The sequence below is a fragment of the Heloderma suspectum genome, chromosome 3 (assembly GCF_057233095.1).
Source record: "Heloderma suspectum isolate Gila_16-S chromosome 3, 16-S_ref, whole genome shotgun sequence".
Taxonomy (NCBI): domain Eukaryota; kingdom Metazoa; phylum Chordata; class Lepidosauria; order Squamata; family Helodermatidae; genus Heloderma; species Heloderma suspectum.
Genome location: NC_139460.1, coordinates 326,873,254 through 326,895,436, shown reverse-complemented (window position 1 = coordinate 326,895,436; position 22,183 = coordinate 326,873,254). Strand labels below are relative to the sequence as shown.

Below are 22,183 nucleotides of genomic sequence, written 5' to 3'. Positions count from 1 at the left end.
CCCCCGCATGGCTTGGCGCTTTGGTAGCAACCTGCTTTTGGCCTCCCATGGATTAATTAACGGTGAGACAGTTTGAGCACCCTGGGCAGGGGGAAGCTGATGAGGCCCCAGAGATTAAATGAATCACGGCAAATGAAGAGAGGCGGAGGGAAGGCGCAGGCCAGCTCATTGGAAATGCATTAGCGGATTTAGCATTTGCAGTGCACCCGCCACAGCTGCTCTCCCACTTCTCGTTCTGACCTGCTCATTCTGTGGCTCGCATGAGGCAAGGGTTGCATTTCGGGAAAGGAATGCTGGGTCTTTCCTGCCCTACTGGAAGGCCAGAGGGTGGGTCTCAGCAGGGGGTTCTGGGCAGCTGAGCACATGAGGAGCTAACGTGAGAGCCCCAGGCAGGGCCTGAGGGCGGGGGCACAGACAACCTGCAGGTCGAGGCACCTGCAGACCAGGGTTTGAGCCCCAAAGCTTGCATGAACAGGGATGCAAAGCTGCTGGCCGACGATGCAAGCAGGGTACTACTGTGCCCAAAAGGCATTCCCCAAACTTCACAGCCCTATTTACAGGACACACGCATGTGCGTGGGGGGCATTTTGGCAATTTTCAAGGGCTAAGGGTAAATTTCAGGGGTGGGGGGGGTGAAATTTACCAGTGCTGTGTTGGCTGACATTTCCCCCCTCGCCAACATTATTCTGGGGCATTCTGGGGGAAAGTAGCTCTTACCTGAGAGTAGGGATGTATGAGAATTTCTGAAGTCTTTTTGGCCCTTTTAGTGCTCTGTAAACAAGCTAATTTTAACCCTTTTGGGACTCCCATAAAAAACAATTAAAAAATGGCATCCAGGGGAGGAGCGCCCTATGGAGGCGTGACAATGGCCCCCAGACCTCCCACAGTTCAAAGGAAGGGAACGAAGATGGTCAGCAGCAAGGGAAACAAGCCCTATGAAGAACGGTAGAAGAAACTGTGTATGTTTAGCCTGCAGAAGAGGGGGATGAAAGCAGTCTTCCAGTCCCCAAAGGTCCGAGACACAGAGAAGGGCAAAGGTTTGCACGCTGCTGGTGCTGAGGGCAGGACTAGATCTCATGGGCTTAAGGGGGTCAATTTCAGGAGGGTCAATTTCAGTTGAACATTAGGAGAAAGGTCTTTATGATAAGTTCAATTTGATAATGGAACCAATGACCTAGAGGGGTGCTGTGCTCTCTTTTGCTGGAGGCCTTCAAGAAGAGGCTGGAAGCCTTCTTTGGGGGATGCTCTAGCTCGGGATTTTCTGCATTGAGAGTGTCTGTGTGTGTGTGTGTGTGTGTTGGGGGGGGTAACCTTGTGCCCACCCATCAGCTCCAGCCGGCATAGCCAACATTGAGGGATTATGGGAATTGTAGTCAAACACATCTGGATGGCACTGGGTTGCCTAACCTGGGACACGATGGGTCTTACAAGGCCTCCTTCAACGCTATGATTCTGCATCCCAATTCAGATTCATCTTCCCAATAGACCTGTAATGTAGGTGATGAAATTTGCTATCAAGATAATAATTCAGGGTGACAATCAAAGGCAGGGTGAACCCATGCTATCCTTCTTTGGGAAAGATCTGAATTAACAAGAAATTAAGGAAGTTTATCTAACAATAGTTTGCAAAAGTGTTGCAAGTTATGACATTCATCCTACATACACATCCCTAATCCAGATTAGGATTTAAGAAGAGCCATGCTGGATCAGACCAAAGGTCCATCTAGTCCAGCATTATGTTTCTTACAATGGCCAACCAGCTGCCTGTGGGAACCCCACAAGTAGGACATGAGTGCAAGGGCATCCTCCCATTCATGTCCCCCAGCAACTGGCAAACAGAGGCATGCTGCCCCTGATACTGGAGGTAATAAACAGCCATCATGACTAGTAGCCACTGATAGCCTTAACCTCCATGAATTACAGACCTCCTCTTTCTCTGGGTCTCTTCTCTAAGCCAAACAAGAGCAGCTTCAGAAGAAAACCCTGGTTGCCCCATGTTCATATGGCGAAAGGCGATCTCATTGCCCAGTTGACACCCTGGTAAGGCCCTCCCCACCTGAGATACAAGAGAGCAGAGCAAAGATTTAGCGCGGGTTCAGACATGATGCAGCGGCAAAACCCAAGTTTGTCATCAAACGTACCCTTGACACGAAGCCACTGTCAGTCCTGGCTTGCACTACTGAGCATTAACAGTGAGCGAAGTGAATGAAGACTTTTAAATCAATCAATCAATCAATCAATCAGTCAATTGCACCCTAGATTTCGATAATTGGGGCTATGAATCGCAGTTCCCTGTGCCAGGAAAGGTAAGATATGGGAATGCCGGATTCAGGTTTCTGGGGGCCCTTCAGCAAGATCGCCTCAGTGGGCCCTTGGCTACGAGCGGCACCTTTCCCTTCTCATTCCTGTCACCTTGCCCATTGTCCTCTCCCTTGGGCCGATCTGCGGAAGCCCCCAGAAAGAGGAGGAGAGATGATGGGACGCTGCTGCTCCTTCTCACCCAGAAGAGACTGGTGAAGAGGCAGCAACAGAGAAGCCGAGGAGCAGTTGGACTGTGGGTCTCAGGGGTTTGTCCAAAGTCCGGGCCTCAGCAGTGGCCCAGCAACGCCAAGCCCTGAAGCCGGCCTGACTTTCAGGAATATTTTGCCCTCACATTCCTCTTTTTTGCACCCAGATTGGAACCCCGAGAAAATTTGTCAGGGCACTAATAACTATAGCAGTATGATGTATGTGTTTTTGCAAACACATGTTTCTTCACATTTTACATTTTCAAATACATGCCGCAAACATCTCAGGTGTATACCTAAAACAACATTCCTGAGTGGCCAGAAGTGAACAGAGCTTCTCTCTTAATGGGATTTTTAATATTATCATTTCCATGCACATTTATTTTGAATGTTTAATAGTTACACTTCACTAGCTCTGCTGAGCCTCCAGGGACCAAAGTTGTTAAAAACCCTTGGCGGTTGCTTACAAGATCCCACTTTGCTGCTCTTGGCCAATCATTATGGACAACAAAGAAGAAACAAAAGGAGCAATAAATGTCCACCACCCCGTCTTGTTGCTCAAAGCGGTGCCGCGTATCAGGCTCCTGCAGCCAGCCAATTACCATTCTTTTATGCCTTAACAAAGATTAGATGATAAATTTGAAAGAGGACAAGAGGACAAGAATCCTTCTGCATTTTCTTGCTCATCCTTTTATCTCCGAACGGAGGACGTTTACTGAACCTTTGCCAGCAATTCACTCAGGCTAATGAAGTGCGTAAGTAATGAGATTAAATAATCTCAACCCATTATTATACTGCCTAATGCAGATGTGCCTCCAAACTACAGCAGATTCGGGGGCGGGGGACGACTCATACCCAGTTCGGAAGACTTTCCCCTTGCAAGTGCAGCCCCTTCAAGGCTCTGCGGTGCCAGTGCCCCAATTTCTGAAATGAGAAGCGATGGGCCCAGTGCTTGCCCACTTGGAAGCTGCGCTCTGGCTACCCTTGTATCCAGGTGCAGATATAGCAGGGGTGAGGGCTGGCTGCAGGTACTCCGTGATAAAAAGGAAAAAAAAGAGTGACTCCGCATATACCCAGAGGCACATCCTGATTTTATCACCTGTTTCAGGGTTGAAATGTGGCATTGAAAACAGTTTCCCTCCCTGCCCCACCCCCGCCTCTCCGGGGCCACATTAAGAAGGCAACGCAGGGAGCTCGTGCGAAAGGTCCCAGGTTCAGTCCCTGGTGGCATCTCCGGTTCTTAGGACCAGGAAGTAGATGAAGGAAAACGATCCTTCTGCGCCTGACACCTTCGAGAGCCAGGCTAGATGGTCCAATGGTGTGACTCAGCAGAAATCAGCTCCAGAGTCCATAAGCTGCCTGGAATCAAGTCAGCCCACCTCTGTGTATTCTGATAGGTGGCAGCTTGCCAAGTTCATAGGCTTGGGGGGCTTCCTCAGTCCTGCCAACCCAAGGTCCTTTCACTGGGATCGAACCTGGGACCTTCTACATCAGGGGTGCCAAACCTCCAGCCCGTGGGCCAAATCCAGCCCTCCTGGAGTCCTAATCCTGCCCTCTGGGGTTCCCCAGTTGGCTCCTGGCACCACCCCTTTCCCTGAACCACCTATTGTTTGGTGGTTTCCTGGCTCTTGCACGGTTTGTTTCCCCCAATCTAAAAGGCTGAGATGACTCTCTTAAGGCTCAGCTGCTGGCTGTAAGAGCTTGAAGCTACAATACGCAGGTATTCGTAGTATTTTTGGCCCCGCTCCTGTTGCTTTTGGCCTCACCCATCACTTGAATGCAGCCCCCAAGAATTTCTCCAAAACTGGATTTGGCCCTCGGGCTGAAAGAGGTTCCTCACCCCTGTTCTTCACAGTAAAGCAAGGGTGGGGAACGTATGGCCCTCTAAATGTTCTTGGACTGCAGTTCCCATTAGCACTAGTCAGTACAGCCAATGGTGGGGGATGATGGGAGCTGCAGTTCGATAACGACTTTCCCCATCCTTGTGTGTTCTCCAGCTGAGCTATGGGCCCTCCCACAACTGATGGATTTCCAGTGATGGCAGGGCGGGAGGGGAGCCCACACGGCTCCTTGCCCAGGTTGCTCCCCGGCCTTCTGAGCAGCAGTGGCTCTCTAAGGCCTCAGGCAGAGACCTTTCCCAGCTATCCTTACTGCTGGGGATCCTTTCAACTAGAGATGGAGAGGACCTGAGCTTTTGCATTCAAAGCACGTGCGCTGCCATGCAGTGACTGGCCCTTTCTGGGCCTGGAAGGGGAGTGGGCGAAACAGGCATAACTCTGGCGGCCATGTTCCTTCCCAAGAAGACATAGGAACGCAGGAAGCTACCTTAGACTGACTCAGGCCCTTTGTCCATGTGGCCCAGTATTGCTCTCCAGGGTCTCAGACAGAGGTTTTCCCAGCTCTGCCTCAAGATGCCAGGGACTGAGCTGGGGACCGTCTGCATGCAAAACCTGAGCTACAGCCCCTGCCCTCAGACATGCTCCTTCTTTTCCGAGAAGCATGATGGATGCAATGAGGCAGGCCTCACATTTTGGTTTTATGTTGCCATAAACTTTTATTTAACCCTGACGAGAAAATGAGACTGAGCTGTGAGGGTTTGCCTTTCTGACTTCCAATTGTCTAACAATAGCGGCAACTGAAAAGAGTTTCTTTCCCCTTAAATTAGTTTGCTGAAAAAGAAGGAGCGGGTTTTTGTGTGTGAAAAGACGTGTGAGTCTGAGTCTGATGCTGATCAGAAATTCCTGGGCTGAGCGGGTGCTCAGAGACACCTGGTTCCTTAACTCTTAGTGTCTGCCTGCCTGCGCCACTACTGCACCTGCTCTGGCCGGTAGATCTTGGAGCACTAGAATAAAGTAGATATTGCAAGCCTGAAGCCTGCCCACCCTTGTTGTGTGTGTGTGTGCGATACCTTGACTAAGACCACCTCATTCTCTGACCCACCCAAGTAAGGTGTCCACCTCCTAACTCCACCAAGAACTGTTCTCAATCCATTTCCTTAAGCAAAGCGAAGGGGAAAAAACCCCTCTAGACCAGGGGTCCCCAACCTTTGGGGCTGGTGGGCACATCTGGGATTTTGAGAGTGTTGTAGGTGCTCTCGCAAAGAGGCTGCCATGGGGGGCTTGCTCATTCATAAAACTGCTGTCATGGTGGGCATGGCCGAAGGCCACCTGGTGAGATAATGAGAAAAGTAACTTGCCCAAGAGCCTAAGAGCAAGGCAGCAGTGCGGCTCAGTGCTCCAAAACACAAAACTACTCTGTCTTGAACCGAAATAAGGATGGCCCTGGCAGCACCTTGGGTTGCAGCATGCCAGCTTCCCAGTTAATTTTTTTTTAATTAAAGAAAATCTGAAGATAAAATAAGCTAAAATACACTAAAAATCAGAGGGGGACAGGGAGCCCGGTGGGCACCAAGAGAGGTGTCTGTGGGCACATGGGTGCCCATGGGCACCATGTTGGAGATGCCAGCTCTAGGCCCACAATGGGTGACCCCCTTTTCTCAATGATCTCATAACCTAGGAGCCCTGCTGGTTCAGACCAAAGTTCTATTTAGTTCAGCATCTTGTTTTTTCTGGAGGCTTCTTGGAAGCTCACCAGCAGGGCACAACAGGAATCACGCTCTCCCACTGTTGTGCCCCAGCGACTGGCATCCAGAGGTTCACTGCATATCAACTTGAGGTACCATTTGGCTATCATGACCAGTAGCTGTTGAAGGTCCCTCTCCCTCTCCATAAGTTTGGCTAGCTCAGACATCCCCAGCATGCTGGGAGTTGTAGTCCAACACATCTGGAGGACACCAGGCTGGGGATGTCTGGGCTAGCCCCCTTCTCAAGTCTTCCCAGCCAGTGACTACCATCATGTGCTGTTTAAGCGAATTTCCTAAAACAACGATATGCTGTGCAAAGAAGTACTGTCTTTTGACTGTCCTGAATCTTGCTGCGACTCAGTCCCACTACGTGACCCTGAGATGTACTGTTCTGAGCTGGGTTTCCTCAATGTTTAGATGTTTTTTTTCTTCCACAAGTAGGGATGTGAGCAAATGTCAGACAGACTCCAGAGTCAGAGATGCAGAACATACGCATGTGGGTTGGGTTGGATCTATCCTGGGTTGGACCTATCCAGTACAACACAGCCCCTGAAAGCAGAGGAGGAGGAGGATTTGGGCTACTTACAATATAGCAGGGCTCACAGTATGCTTTCTTCTCCACTGCGTAGAAGGGCTGGCCCCGGAGCTTGTTGCTGCAGGTCATGCAGGTGAAACACTCCACATGGAAAACCTGGTCCATCGCTGTGCATCCTGTTCCTTCCCCGACGACATTCTCCCCACAACGTGCACAGCGGCCTGGGAGGGGCAAAGACAGGCATGTAGTAATGAACCATTTTTCTTCTTGGTCTCAAAGGAGAACGGCAGAAGAACATAAGAGGAGCCCTGCTGGATAAATCAGATGATTCTGGAACGCTCAAAAGATATGAACATGTGCATGAAAAAATATCATAAGAAGGGTTGTAGAGCCTCCAAACTATGATTCATCTGGTCCAGCATTGTTCCCTGGAGTGCTTCTCCTGCCAGACCTAAGGGCCAAACCAGAGATCAATTCTAGACCAAGATCTGGGGAGGCAAACATCTAAAAAGTGGTGTGCAGAGGGTGCAATTTGGAGTGGTGAAGTAGCAGAGGGGCATGGAGTGCTTAACCGTCCCCTCGGCTGACATCCCTACCTTTCATTCTCCTCCCTCAGCTGCTTAAGAACATAAGAACAGCCATGCTGGATCAGACCATAGGTCCATCTCGTCCAGTATTCTGTTCACACAGTGGCCAACCAGCTGTTGACTGGGACCCCACAAGCAGGACATGGGTGCAACAGCACCTTCCCACCCATGTTCCCCAGCAACTGGAGGTAGCACATTGCCATCAGGACTAGTAGCCACTGAAAGCCTTCTTGTCCAGGAATTTGTCGAACCCCCTTTAAAGCCATCCAAATTGCTGGCCATCACTACATCCTGTGGTAGCAAATTCTGTAGTTTAACTATGCGCTGTGTGAAGAAGAACTTCCTTTTTTCTATCCTGAATCTTCCACCAATCAGCTTCATAGGATTACCCTTTTGTTTCTAGTATTTGGAGAGAGGGAGAAAAATGTCTCTTTATTCACATTATCCACACCATCCATAATTTTGTAGACCTCTATCATGTCTCCCCTTACCCTCCTTTTTTCCAGGCTATACAAGCCCAGCTGTTGTAACCTTCTCTCGTAGGGATGCTCCAGCCCCTTGATCATTTTAGTGGCCCTTTTCTGCACTTTTTCCAGCTCTACAATCAATATCTTCCTTTAGATGTGGTGACTAGAACTGTCCACAGTACTCCAAGTGTGGTTGCACCATAGATTTGTATAAGGGCAGTATTGGCAGTTTTATTCTCAATTCCTTTCCTAATTATGCCAAACATGGAGTTTGCCTTTTTTACAGCGGCTGCACACTGGGTTGACATTTTCATCGAGCTGTCCACCACAGCCCCAAAATCTCTTTCTCAGTCGGTCACTGCTAGCTCATCCCATCAGGTTATACCTGGAGTTGGGATTTTTTGCCCCAACATGCATCACTTTGCCCTTGCTTTTCCCCAGCTGGGATTCCCAGGCAAGTTCACTATGGCTGGGAGAGTATCAGCTGGGGAGGAGAACGCAAGAGCGCAGCAGCAGGCTGGGAAAAGGTTGAGCATGCACAATCCTTGAGTCGCATCTTCTCAATTTCATGCTATGCTCCTTTCTGTGTCTTTTTAGATGCCTGATGGAAACCCAAGTTCTCTTCCCATTTGACCCTAAAGCAGAACCTCAGGCCTGGGGCCAAACCCGGCCTGCCTGGGTTCCCGATCTGGCCAGAGGACCAGGCCCCCTTCCTGCGGCCCCACTGCCTTTCCCCCAACTACCAATTATTTGTTGGCTTCCCAGGTTTTGTGCAGTGCCCCCCCCCCCCTTCTATAAGGTTGAAATGCCTCTCCTAAGGTTTGGTTGCTGGCGGTAAGAGCTTTAAGCTAAAATAGGCTGGCATTTTGGCCTCTTTCTCCTTCTGCCCTGCCTACCACTGGAATGCTGCCTCCAAGAGTTTCTCCGAAATGGAATCCAGCCACCGGGCTGAAAGAGCTGCAACGTCGCTGCCCTAAAGCTGCCACTGTGGCCGGCCTGCGTGCTCCAATTGCATCAGTGGCCTGGAGACAGCGGGGTTGTGCAGGTCTCATCGTGAATGTCTGCATCATTAATCCTGCTGTATCATTACATCACCATGAAGCAAATTACACCTTTCCTCACTCTGACAATCAGCTGTGCTGCACAGAATCTATGGCTGGGGACAGAACCTGGCTCGTCTCCTGCCGTGCTGGGGAGCGTCAAGAGAAGTACACGGTAAAAATGCAGGGCCACCCTGTCCATGAGATACAGAGCAGGGTCTGGAAAGGTGCTGGCTACACTCCCAAACCATTTTGAAGCCTCCATAATGAAGGACCTTTCAAGATCTCTGTAGAGGGGTGGAATTCTCCAGAAGGCTACATTTTCATGGCAGTATTGCAATGATCATTAAACAGCGGGGCACTGTGAAGCTTTCATCACATGGTGGAAAGCTCCCAAGTGATGAGATCGTTACCGCACAAAACCTAATACAGGAAGTCTGTTGGCAGGTTGTTTGAATCCACCCAATCTCTCTTGCTCTCTGAGACATGCTGGGACAACCTATTCCCAGCCTGATTTGCACTGCCACAGTGGCTCTACTTACAATTGCTTATTTATTTATTTATTTATTTATTTATTTATTTATTTTCTATACCACCCAATAGCTGAAGCTCTCTGGGCGGTTCACAAAAATTAAATCCAAGCAACACACAATAAAACAATTTAAAATATACAGAACATTAAAACCCGCTAAGGGTTCTGATGGGTTGCAGAGGTGTACTGCACTGCATTATGGGTTCTGTAGTCCTGCATATGTGTGTGTTTGTGTGTGTGTGTACACACCCCACCCCACCCCAAATAATCTTTCCATAGTACGTATAGCTCTAATACTATGTGAGAGAGTTAAGGGTTTTTCTTTCCCTCATTTACGGATGGCCAAGCAATGAAGTCTGAGGGGTTTTAGAGTTTAGTAGCAGTGCCCAATGAAAGAGAAAGCAGAAGTTTTTTTTGCGGGGGGTGGCAGTTTGGTCCAAGACCACATCTAGATAATGCCCACCTTCTTGCCATCTTTGAGCAAGCTGTAAGCTCCAGGGAAGGATATATTGGCTGGTCTCCCTGCTCATTGGTGGGGGTTTCTTCCACTCACTGCACAGTCTTGGCAGAAACACACCAGCAGTGTTTCTCTGAGAAGAGCTGGTGTCTGGGGAGCAGTTCATACCTCTTGTTGTAAGAGATGAAATTGAAACCGATTAGCAAAATATTTTACGCAACACTTTCCCCTGGGTGGGGTGTGGGGGAAGAAATTTTCCAGAATGGAATCTTCCCAGTGTGTCATTTTCAGCATCATTTTGGTGAGGCACTGGGACTCTGCACGATGTGGCACACGTGTAACCACATCTCAGCTTTTCAATGTTTTGTTTGCATGGCTATCTAGGGAATCCGGGAAGTCTGGATTAGGACCCCTGGTGGGATGGATTTGGTGTTGGACCCCATGGTCATGAAGTTCAACACCCCCGTTCTAATGCATTCCTTTTTGTATGCAATTTTGCCTATTATACACAGTTTTGCAATCAATTTTATTAATATGATGCATTTTTGAATGCCACTTTCACTAATATACACATTTTTCTTTGCATGTTCCCCTATGAATTTCTGTACACATTTTTGGACTCCATTGCAAAATCTGGAGAAGTGTGAATTTTGAAGGATAACTGAGTTTTGGTTCGGGTATTGGTTTGAACTTGTGAAATTAGGTAAATTCGCATTATAATGTGAACTAGAATAAATTTCTGCCCCATCCCTACTTTGAGCATCGCAGAAGAATTTGGCTGGTTGCTGATAAGGACAGAATCTTGGACAAGATGGATCCTTGCTCTGACCATAATGACTCATCTTATATTCTTAAAATACTTGGCCTCTATTTCATTCATTCTATATTATGGTTCTGAAGCACATCCAACCCCCTCTTTTTTGTTTTGTTTTAACTTTTATATGCTTCATGTGGAAAACGAAGGAAGATTTGGGGTTTTCAAGCTTCATTCAGAGAATTTGCACCTGGGTGTGAAACCAGTGCAACTTGAATGAGCCTCTCTTCAGGATTTCCTTCTTCCTTGATTACCTTGCCTCCTCCATTTCTTCCTTTGCTTTGCTATCTGCCTCCACCCTCCACTGTTGAAAACTAGACTGTAAGCTCCTCAGGGCAGGGACCCAACATTTGTGCTTCTGGGATGTGCCAGGCATGCGATAACAATCATTGTTGAAGGTAAAGGCAAGGATTCTGCTTGCCAGAGGCTTGCTGGAGAAATAGTAATACCTCTCCTACTTCTTCACACCACATTTCTCTAGATGCACACAAGGAGAGAGAAGAGAGGAAGAGGAAGTAGGATTTTCCTTCATACTCCCTTCCTTACCAGCATGTTCCAGCTCTGGAAGGAAGGATCTTAAGACTGCAGACAGGCAATAGTCTATCCACTACAGCAGAACAAGATTATAAAAAGGCACCACTGCTCGGGATGTGGACAACACATTTGCCTCCAGTAAACAGGTCTGGCAGGATTTGGTAATGTTTCACGAACCTGCAAGACCTGTTTTACCAGAAGTGACAGTGGGACATGTGAAAAGTGTGCAGATGCCATAGGAAAGGATCCCTCCCTCAAACCACTTTCAACTCTCTAAAGAATGACTGTTTCCTGCCTAATGAACAGAGGTGTAATTATTTCTTCAGCTGTGCAATGCAGAAAGTATTTTGCTTCTTAATTCTGATGGGAAGACACAGTCTACCCTCGCTTTTGGCAATCATCCTGCTCATAATATATACAAAAAGATCCGTCTCGTTACTGGAAAACAATGGCCCTGTGGCTGTTTTCTGGACTTGGAGAAAGAGTTGTAGCAGCTCAGAGAGAGGGGAGGAGAGAAGAGCAGCTGTTGCTCATGGGGGTGGGGGGAAGAGGGCAGATCAGTGGCTAATTGCACCTCTTCTCTTGCCCAGGTGTGTTTGGGCTGCGCCCTGACCTTGCATATAAAGTAGGGTTAGGCTCCACCCCAGTGAACCTGGGTAACAGTCCTGCTATCTTGCTCTTCCTGGTGTTTTAGCACACTTTTAAGCCTTTCGATTGTTGTTAGTCGCCCTCAGCCAAGGAATAGGCCAGGCTAGACACTGGAATGAATGCTCCAAAACTAAGTAATCAGCACGATCATCCCCTCCCATCTCTTTTGCAAGCGGGGAGACAGCTTCTGGATAGTTGCGTGGCTTGCGTCCTGCCCCAGAGCCTTGTTGTTGCTGCAAAGTGATACATGACGAAGCGCTAAGGAAGCAGGACACATTGCCTTTGTGGAGCTGCACCGCGATGATTTTCTGAACTGAATACGTTGGGCTGAAATATTCGCCTAAGGGCTCCCGCAGGTGCCATCAGTAACCGCCGTGCCTGCCGCATCACCGTGCACCCCCCGCTCGCCGCCAGTTGCTATTTTTCTAATTGTCACCACTTTCAGAGTCCCTCCAACAAATGCACTTCAGTGATTCATGACACATCCGGCTTTTGGACGGTCGGGAACCCACTGGCACAGAATGTGGAAAAATCATTATTCCTAATGAAGAAATACTGATGACAAAACAGCATTTCTAGGACAATGTTGAACATAAGCCAACAGTCTAACAAGATTTCCATTCTCAGCCCTTGCCTCTCCTCTCCTAGCCCACCTCAGCTTCACTCTCTGACACACACAGCATTTTGGTTACGGATTTCCCAGTAGAAGGCCATCCGGGACCAAAATTTATTCTTTTAAGACTTTCCGCTCTCAAGACAGCCATTTGAGAGCCAGGGATAAGACTATTTGGGACAATGTGTTTTCAAAAAAAGAAAAAGGAAAAAGAACACACACACAGAGTAGTGCTGGATGTGCAATGTGGTCGGAGAAGTCAGGCCTTCCAGTAGAGTTGGGAGGCCTTCACTGTGGTGACGTTTCTCATTCCATGGTAGGAGGGCAAAGATCCAGAAACAGCCAGATCATGTCATGTGGACAACAACACATTTGGCTCCAGTAAACAGGTTGGCAAGATTTTGCATTGTTTCACAAACCTGCAAGTCCGGTTTTACCAGAGACAGCAGACCAAAGAAAAGTTTGTAGATGTCTTAGGAAAGGATATCTCACTCTCAAACCACATTCAGCTCTCTGAAGAACTTTTGTCTCCAGCCTAAAGCACCCAGGGACAATTATTTATTCCGATGTGCAATGCAGAATGCTAACCAGGCTTTTCACTCTGGTTTTATTCTGTTTTAAACTTTAAAGGTTTTATATTACATCTAATGTTGTATTTTAGGGTTTTGATTTATGTGAACTGCCCAGAGAACTTTGGCTTTTGGGCAATATAGAAATGTAATAAATAAGTAAATAAATGAAACCTCTTTTAAAAACTTCTGGTTTAAAACCCTGGTTAGTGTGAGCCATGGTTGGTGTCACTGATGTAATTCTAAATCATGGTTATGACCAACGACAGAGGACAGGAGGAAAATTAGCACCAGAAGGGAGGGAAGGGAACAAAAGGAGCTCAGAAAAGGAGCGAAGCAGCAGCAGCAGATTCCCCACTGTCTTCCCCAACCCCTAGCTCCCACTTCCTCTTGCCTGCTCCTTGGCCTGCACCCAAACTGCCTGCCCAGATGCCAACGTCTGCTTTTGTCTGAGTGACAACGGAACCTGCTCAGCCCTGCATTGACCCAAGGTGTGGCCACCTCTAAGGCCCACTTCTCATTGAGGCTGTCAATCTGTGACTGGGCTGCACTACGTCAGATTGCAGGTGGGGGCTCACTCGGTGCTTCTCTGTCTAAAACTTTCCCTGAACACACCGAGAGCCATCATGTCTGCAAGATGGCTATTGTATTCTCTTCTCTTCTCTTCTCTTCTCTTCTCTTCTCTTCTCTTCATTCATTTATTAAATTTTATACCGCCCAATAGCATTTTAGCATTTTAGCTTTCTAAATTTTTATCTTTGCTGTTTTAAATCTGTATTTTAAACTCCTGCACTGCTGCTAGGTTTTATTGTGGTTGTATTGTTATATTGTGGTTTTAATGTTCTGTATATTTTAAATTGTTTTATTGTGTATTGCTTGGATTTAATTTTTGTGAACCGCCCAGAGAGCTTCGGCTATTGGGCGGTATAGAAATGAAATAAATAAATAAATAAATACAATAGCCGAAGCTCTCAGGTCGGTTCACAACCATTAAAACCATAAAATATAAAACAATAAAATACAGTGGCTAAAATACAATATAAAAGTTTAAAATTTTACAATTACAATATAAAAATGAAATAATTAAACAGAAGCTAGCAACTTTTAAAAGATTTAAAGTACCAGATAAAGACAAACTGAAAAGCTAAAATGCCTGGGGGAATAACAAGGTCTTCACCTAGTGCCAAAATGAGCACAACATAGGTGCCAGGCGAACCTCTCTGGGAAGCGCATTCCAGAACTGGGGTGCCACTGCAGAAAAGGCCCTCCTCCTAGTAGCCACCCACCTCACTTCCTTTGGCTCCTGGAGGAGGGCTGCTGCAGCTGATCTTAGGGTCTGGGCAGGAATATATGGGAAGAAACGATCCTCCAGGAGCGCCTGGCCCCAAGCGGCTTAGGACTTTGATGTCAGTATCAGCACTTTGAATAGGACACAGAAATGGACTGACAGCCAGTGCAGACACAAGAGAACTGGCATAATATGATCATACTGACCGGTCTTGCTGCCCTATTTTGGACCAGCTGAAGTTTCTGGACCATTTTCAAAGGCAGCCTTTGAGCACAGATAGCCTTTGAGAGGTTATCAGAGCATGGATAACTGTAGCTAGGCTATCTCTGTCCAGACAGGGATGAAGTTACTCTGTCAGCCTAAGCTCTATGCCACCGAGTCCACCTGTGCTTTGAGTCACAGTTCTGGATCCAAGAGCATCCCCAAACCATGAACCTGATCCTTTAGGGGAGTGCAACCCCCTCCAGAATAGGTTGAACATCGCTCAGCGATGCGAGGCTAGAACTCTTCTGCTCGGCATGCTAGTTTTCTATTTGCGGGGAGCAGGAGGCTGCGTGAGAGGAGCATTCCATCATGTGGCACCCCCACTTGCAGTCTGAAGTGGCAGAGCCCAGACCAAGGACAGCTGGGCCTGAATGGACTCAGCTGCTAGCCTCTGAGCTACAGACAGTCAAGTTCCCACCCAGTCTGGTTCAAGACCATCTCCTGATCCCACACCATTTTCAGGTGTTGATATGGGCAGTGACACTGACACGCATGGGGTTTCTTTGCAGTGGAAGAATGTTTGCTCTATTCATTTCAAAATATTTCAACCACAGCTTTTTTTTCTTTGGGGGGAGGAGTGGGGGAAAGTATTTGATCCGAGCACTCCTCCAACGTGGAAGAATGCATCCGACTGCTACTGCCTCTCATTGCAATGGCCCTCCCATATATCTCATCCTCTATTCCCTGTGCCATCTCAAAATTATCTGTGAAAACACACAGCTAAAAGGCATCCTCTCCTTCTCAAAGAAAAAGGGGTGGGTGGGTGGGTGGGAGGGGAAGGGAAAGAGAGACTAAGTGCAAGGAACAATGAATGCCAAATGGAAGCATGTCCTCCCCTGAAACGGCAAAGATGATTGTCAGACTGAAAAACAACCATTTTCTACACTGAATTGTCCTTTTTCATAACAAGGGCACATTATCTAGTTTTTGGAGTGTGACAGCAAATTCCAGGAGTAGATACATCCCATTAATACTTCCGGTGATTGTCAAGTCAGATGGTTGAGCACACTTCTTGCCTGCCCTTTTTCCTGGGATTCTCTTGTCTGGATTGGTTTCTCCTCAGCATGCTACATAGGAAAAGCAATGCCTTTCCAGCCTGGCTTCAACATTACACACAAGAAGACAATACAGCGCTGAAGGCAGGAAAGAGAAGTCTGCATCCTGGCCTTCATTGATGCAAGTTGGGCAAAGCAAGATGCCTCATTCCATACTTCAGAACAATGCTGGGAAGGAGCCATAACTCAGAGGCAGGGCCCCGACTCTGCACGCAGAAGGTCATAGAATCATAGAACAGTAGGGTTGGAAGGGGCCTACAAGGCCATCAAGTCCGACCCCCTGCTCATTGCAGGAATCCAGGTCAGAACCAGGTCCCAGGTTCAACCCCTGGAGTCCCCCCAGAGTCCCCCCGGTTAAAAGGAGCTCCAGTAGCAGAGGGCTTGGGAAGAATGTGGAGCTCCACCACAGCCAGGAGTAGGTAGCACAAGGCTGGATGGACCCAGTGATGGGTCCATCCAATGAGGAGTGGGGTGGGGGCCCAGTGAGGAGTGGGGTGGGGGTCCAGCTCAAATTCTGCTTTAGGTGTATTCTGATTCTGCTTTGTTGTAGGGCATTGTTGGATGCCCTGAAGGAGAGTTCAGTATCAAATGGAAGCACTAAAACCCCTTCTCCACGTCTCCAGAAGTTGTTGTTGGAAGCATGCAGAAAAGCCTCTTCGGTAGGTGGGTTCTTCAGGGAGAGCTGGCTTTGAAGACACACAGGGGTCCACTATAGATGTGTGAAAGACTCTGAGAAATGCAACACCCTCTTAGCTTCCACTGAAGAAATTTACAGGCAGGAATACGAGAAATAAAAAGAAGTGTTCCTTCACATAATGCATAATCCAGCTGTTGAACTCATTGCTACAGGATGTTGTGAACAGGGGTTTATGAGGAATTCATTTCAGTTCGTTTTTGATCAGGGCTTACCCAATTTGCACCATCCAGACTGAAGACAGACGCAGATGCAATCTGCAGTTTAAGTTTGTACATTTCTGACCTTGCAATGTGATTTGTGGGAAAAAAAACCGCCCCCCAAATGCATTCAAAAGCATGTATACATTTGAAAAACGCACATGGAAAAATGCACATCAACGTGCTTTAATCCGTGGAGAAGAAGGGATACATTTCAAAGATGTGCACAATTGATGTGTACATTTGGGAAATATGCACGAAAATACACACGGATTTTCATGCAAAAAGAAAACAACAACACTCGCAATCTGATACGGATGAGTCAGAACGAGCTTCGAGATGGAATCTGGAGAACTTTTTCTGATTCGTGCCTCCCTAGTGGTGATGGCAGCCCAGCACAAGTGGTTATACCAAGGGGCTAGAAAGACAGTGAGAAGGAAGCCTATGGGCAACTGTTAGCCTGGACATCAGGACCAGAAACTACATGGTCCAGAAACAGCATCCCTCTGAGCACCAGGTGCTCATTTCAACTCTAGGAGATGGATATTATCCCCGTAGCCTGTGTCCAAACCTTCCTGTGGCATTTGGCCAGCCATTGTCAGAAGCAGAAAGCTGAACACGATGAGAAGCAAGTCAGGGCTGGTGGTCTTTGCCCAACCTGGGGAGAAGATAGACAGGCAAGTGGATTAACAAAGACGGGCTGCCTTGCAGAAGCGGAGGCTGAAGAGCTGGGCTTGAATCAGTGGCTTTATGAGATGACCTGACCCTGCTGGGGTGGTGGTCGCAATCCCCCCTCTGGCCATCCGCAGTGGTGGCACTGCAACATAGCAAACATGGCATATCTCTCAAGGAGCGCCTCCAGCAACACCAGACAGGCCGCTTAACAAGATCAGCCTCGGATGGCATTCTCTCTGTCCCATCAGCCAGGACAGCTAGACTGGTGGGGACGAGGGAGAGGGCCTTTTCTGTGGTGGCCCCCACTCTGTGGAACTCCCTCCCTAGGGAACTCCGCCATGCCCCCTCTTTAATGAGTTTCCGCCACACATTAAAAACGTGGTTGTTCAGGCAGGCATTTGGGGTGGGTTAGGGTATTTTTTAGAAATAACATGTTTAAAACGTAGAATTTTATTGTTTTAAACTGTTCTATTATAGTACATCACCCAGAGTGGCTGGGTGATCAGCCAGATGGGCGATAGATAGATAGATAGATAGATAGATAGATAGATAGATAGATCGAATAAAGGGAAGCCCATCAGCTGCCTCCATCCTCCAGCAAGTGGATTTGGGTGTGCAAAGCCTGGGGGCTTGGTCGGAAGTCGATTTCAACGAAACATCAGGCAGGACTTCCTCGTGGAACGAGCTGTCGGACAATGGAACAGGCTGCCTCAGAAAGTGGCAGATTCTTCTTCACTCGAGAATTTAAAGCAAGGCCTGTTGGGATGCTGTAGTAGTGGATTTCCCGTATCGGCAGGGAGTTGGAGTAATTGAACTTTGAGATCCCTTCCAGCTGCACGATTCTGTGGTTCTACACGCGCAGCACAATGGGTGGTAGAATGGATTGTACTACCTGGGCTGCAGGTGGGAAATCACACTTACAAATGCTCCTGTGTTAAAAACTCCCTGCAAATGAAAACAAAAACAGCAGAGCAAGCAAAGGGCCGGGAGAGAAAATGCCTCCCTGATGTGCCAGTTGCTTCTTTACATGGACTGTATGGCATGGCAGAGCACGCCAGAGTGCTCTCCCAAACCTGTAGTCTGAAGTGCTACAGTCTATCCTGCTGCCTCCGGACTCGATGCCATTCCTATCTTGTTCTGCTCAATGTGGGCATCAGGCCTGGGTGTAGAATCCTAATACTCCAGCCACTGGTTTGAGACACAGGGCCATCAGACGCTGCTTTAGTCAGACCCTCGGCCCATGTAGCGCAGTGTTGTTGACACTGACTGGCAACAATGGCTCTCCACAGTTGCAGGCAGAGGTTTTCCCAGCTCTATTTGGAGCTGCTGGGGATTGAACCTGGAACCTTCTGTATGCCAAGCAGGGGCTCTCCTACTGAGCTATGGTCCCTCCCCACCCCCTGGCATCTTGCAAGCAGTCTGAGCCACCGCAGCAGTTCTTGTTAAAGATGTACACTACTTTTGTTTCTGTTTATTTAAGATCAGAATTTGCCACGTTCGCAGCCCTGGAGGCAAACGCATGCGCAGTCTGTGGGCAAAGCTCACACATTCCCAGGCTTGCTGGGCTCATTCACAAAATGTGCCCTTTAGAAAAACACACACCTTAAAAATGGGCACTTTGGGGAAATGGGCACTTTCACGATTTAGTCCATATGGGAGGTGGGAGGGAAGTATGCACTTGGGTGCCCAGCTTTTAAAAAAGCACAACCAAATGCGTACATTTCCCATTTGAACCAGGGGTGGGTGAGTGGGGTGGAGCTCACATTTCGGGATGGGAATGAAGCAGACGGAGCTTTGAAGTGGGACACAGAGAAGCTGAATGAGCTGGGGTCTCACTGACTCTCCTATCCCTCCTTGGGAGGCTCCTGGATTCTCCTGCGTGGAAATGATACAGCACCAAATGGTGAGTTGATGTGTAGTGTGGACGCATCCTAAGTGGTGCTACCAATGTAACCTCCATGGAAAGTGCAGCAGCTATTTTCCTGCTCAGAATATTTTCCTGTCAATTGCCCCTTGCAGCCCTGAACTGGTCTTTCAATAAACTAGCAGTTCACCTTGCTGCTCCAATCTCCCCACACACCTCCTTGCCCAGTAGCTCCTTGTCAGCTTCTTAAGCAAAACTCAGTCCAATGCTGACAGCTCAGTGGGTTTATGTCAGTTCCCTTTCTAATTTTTATTGGCTTGGACTCTATTCTCCCATGTCCGACAGCATCGGGCTAATTTCCATCACGCTTCAGTTAAGTGGGCCAGTGGGAGCCATGTTTGATCTGTATGCCCCGCTTCTGAACTCACCCTCTAACCCCCTTGGGCAGAGGGGAGGGGCGGCCTGAGAGGATATTCACAGTCTGCAGGAGACAGCCTGGAATGGCGTGGGACTCTGTCGGGGTGTGAAGAGAAGCCCGTTGCCCTCCATCAAAGTCATGTTTGGGTGAAGAGCGGTTGGTGTCAAAAGGGGCTGTGGGTCACTTTAAATGTGACAGTCCCCATGAGAAGGACACCAATCCAAAGTAGGGATGCGGGGGTGTGTGTGTTCAGTTTGCATTTTCATTCGAATTTACCTAATTTCTCACTTTCGAACCTCTATGTGAGTCAAAAGTCAGTTATCTTTTGGAATTCGCACTTCTCTGAAGTTTTGCAATAGAGTTCTCCAATCAAAACATGCATATAAAAATGTGTATATTGGGGAAAATAACATTAAAAATGCACTATAGTTGCAAAAATACCTGCAAAAAAGGTGTATTTTAGGTAAAAAATGCATACAAAAATGCATGAATTAGGAGAAATGTGCACAAAAATGCTGGTGAATTTTCATACATACTAAAAAAAATCCCCAAATTCAGGGCAAACCAAACTTAAGACCAGAGATTTTCTCAATGTTTTTGATGAACCAAACATAGGATTTGAAAAAATGGGACACTGAGGGAAACCAACATTGACAGATTTGTCTATCCATAATTGAAAATAAGGATGTCTCATTCCAAAAATCAGTTGGCCTTTTTGAGTGTTCAAGTGGAATGCTTGAAAAACTGAGGGTTGGGTTTTTTTACCACTTTTTCTTAACCACCTTTGCTTTCACTATTTCTTCTCCAAGCATCCCCAGGTTCCATGGCAGTTAACAGAAATACAGCAATTAAAGTAAAAACCAAATAAAACAACTGAACAACCAAACAATGCAATACTTAACATGTCTGGGTAAAGAAAGCGGGGTTTTGCCTGGAATAACATGAGTCTTTCTTTTGCAGCAATGCAGAGCCAAAAACTTTGGGGAGGCGCATAGTCCAGCCCTCTCCTGGGACTGTACCACCTTAAGGGAGCTGCCTTGAATGCGCCCCCTCAATAAAATCTTTTTCCATGTGCAACCACGTTAGCAAACGAGGGGGCAAAGACTTCTCGCTGAGGCTCTGGTTTAGCAAGGGTAGGGAGAGTTTGGTTTTGAATAAGCAATCCTCACCATTCGCATTTCTGAGGTGGCACCATCCCATGCAGAACTATACGACTCACGGAAGCAGTTTATCTCCCACCATCCCAGTCACTCGGGTAGGCCAAACGTTATGATTATGACACACATGTGCATACACATCTCTAAACACATATGTACACGTGTCTGGAACCGTGGAGCATTTGGGTTCCCTGGATGCATGCACACACATGTACCATGTCCAGATGCCATGTATTTGCTGCAGGAAATGCCGCTGCAAGCAGCATTTCCTGCAGCAACGGTAGCAAGTGAAGCTGCCCCAAAGAAGTGTGTGCTTATTAGAGACTGAAGGCCCCCAAAGGAACCCGAGTTACAACGAGCTTCCTCCCATCTCTCAAACACAGCAGTATCACCTGCTCAGTGTCTGAACAACTGTGAGCTGAGTGAAACCGACTCCCAGGCAGGAAGAGTGCCGCCATGTAAGCAAGGACTCCTAGCAGACCGGCCGAACGACCTTTACCAAGCCAGCCTGGCTTTCCAAATGGAATTACTGGACCAAATTATTTTCATGACTTAATACAATCCCTTGAAGCTTTCCAGCAAGGTTAATTAGATCTCTCCATTCCAAACCTATCTGCTCTCAACTTACTTTTAATATGCTGTGCTGCAGCTTTCTAAATTTGACCTAATGATATGATTTGCGGGTGGATATCTGGCCTGCTACCTTCACCATGGCACCAAATCCCCTGGCAGAAAACGTTTAATGAAAATTAGGGCGCAATCCTATCCAGATAGGCAGCTGCCTCCAAACTCAGGGGCGACCACCAATTCAAAGCAGGGCAGGAGCAGCATAGAGGGGATCATTCCCTCCGCGCTTCTCCTGCCCTGCATTTTTGGATGTGTCGTACAGGCATTTCTGCCCTCCCCATCCCAGAACGCTCCCAGCCATGCCCCTTTTTGGCAGTTCCGCGCTCCTCTTGCGAGCGCAGAGGACGGGGCTGTTCCACACTGCCCCCAAAGCACTGCGCAAGTGAGGGGAGGTTGGTTCTCTGGGAACCAACCTCGGAGTGCGGGCTCCAAGTTCGGTTCCTGGAAAACCACATATCCTATGGCTGTCTAGCTGCTGTCTAGCGGCCATAGGATTGCTCCCTTAGAGTCAGTGTCGTTGGCCCCATTCTCTCCCTCTTTCTGTGTTTTTGTTTTCTGGCTGATCTCCATGCCCCATTATCCAGTGGCATCTGTGGTCTGCAGTCCTGCACTGAACAAAACTGTTCATAGAATCATAGAATATGGTTGGAAGGGGCCTATAAGACCATCGAGTCCAACCCCTGCTCAATGCAGGAATCCAAGTCAGAGCATCCCCAACAGATGCCTGTCCAGCCTCATCTTGAATGCCTCCAGTGTGGGAGAGCCCACCACCTCCCTCGGTAATTGGTTCCATTGTCATATTGCTCTAACAGAAAGGACGTTTTTCCTGATGTTTGGCTGGAATCTGGCTTCCTGTAACTTGAGCCCATTATTCCGTGTCCTGCACTGTGGGATGATTGAGAAGAGATGCTGGCCTTCCTCTCTGGGCCAACCTTTCAAGTACTTGAAGAGCACTATCATATCTCCCCTCAGTCTTCTCCAGGCTAAACATGCCCAGTTCTTTCAGTCTCTCCTCGTAGGGCTTTGTTTCCAGTGCCCTGATCATCTTTGTTGCC

General features: G+C 47.9%; 1 protein-coding gene across 1 annotated transcript in view; it reads right to left on the bottom strand.

Annotated features, from left to right (window-relative positions):
* Positions 1 to 22,183, bottom strand: part of LPP (LIM domain containing preferred translocation partner in lipoma) — a 382,758-nt gene that overhangs the window by 43,789 nt on the left and 316,786 nt on the right. Inside the window, exon 11 of the mRNA XM_084847796.1 lies at positions 6,677 to 6,846. Within this exon, the coding sequence (XP_084703922.1) occupies positions 6,677 to 6,846 (170 nt within the window). The remainder of the gene's footprint in view (positions 1 to 6,676; positions 6,847 to 22,183) is intronic.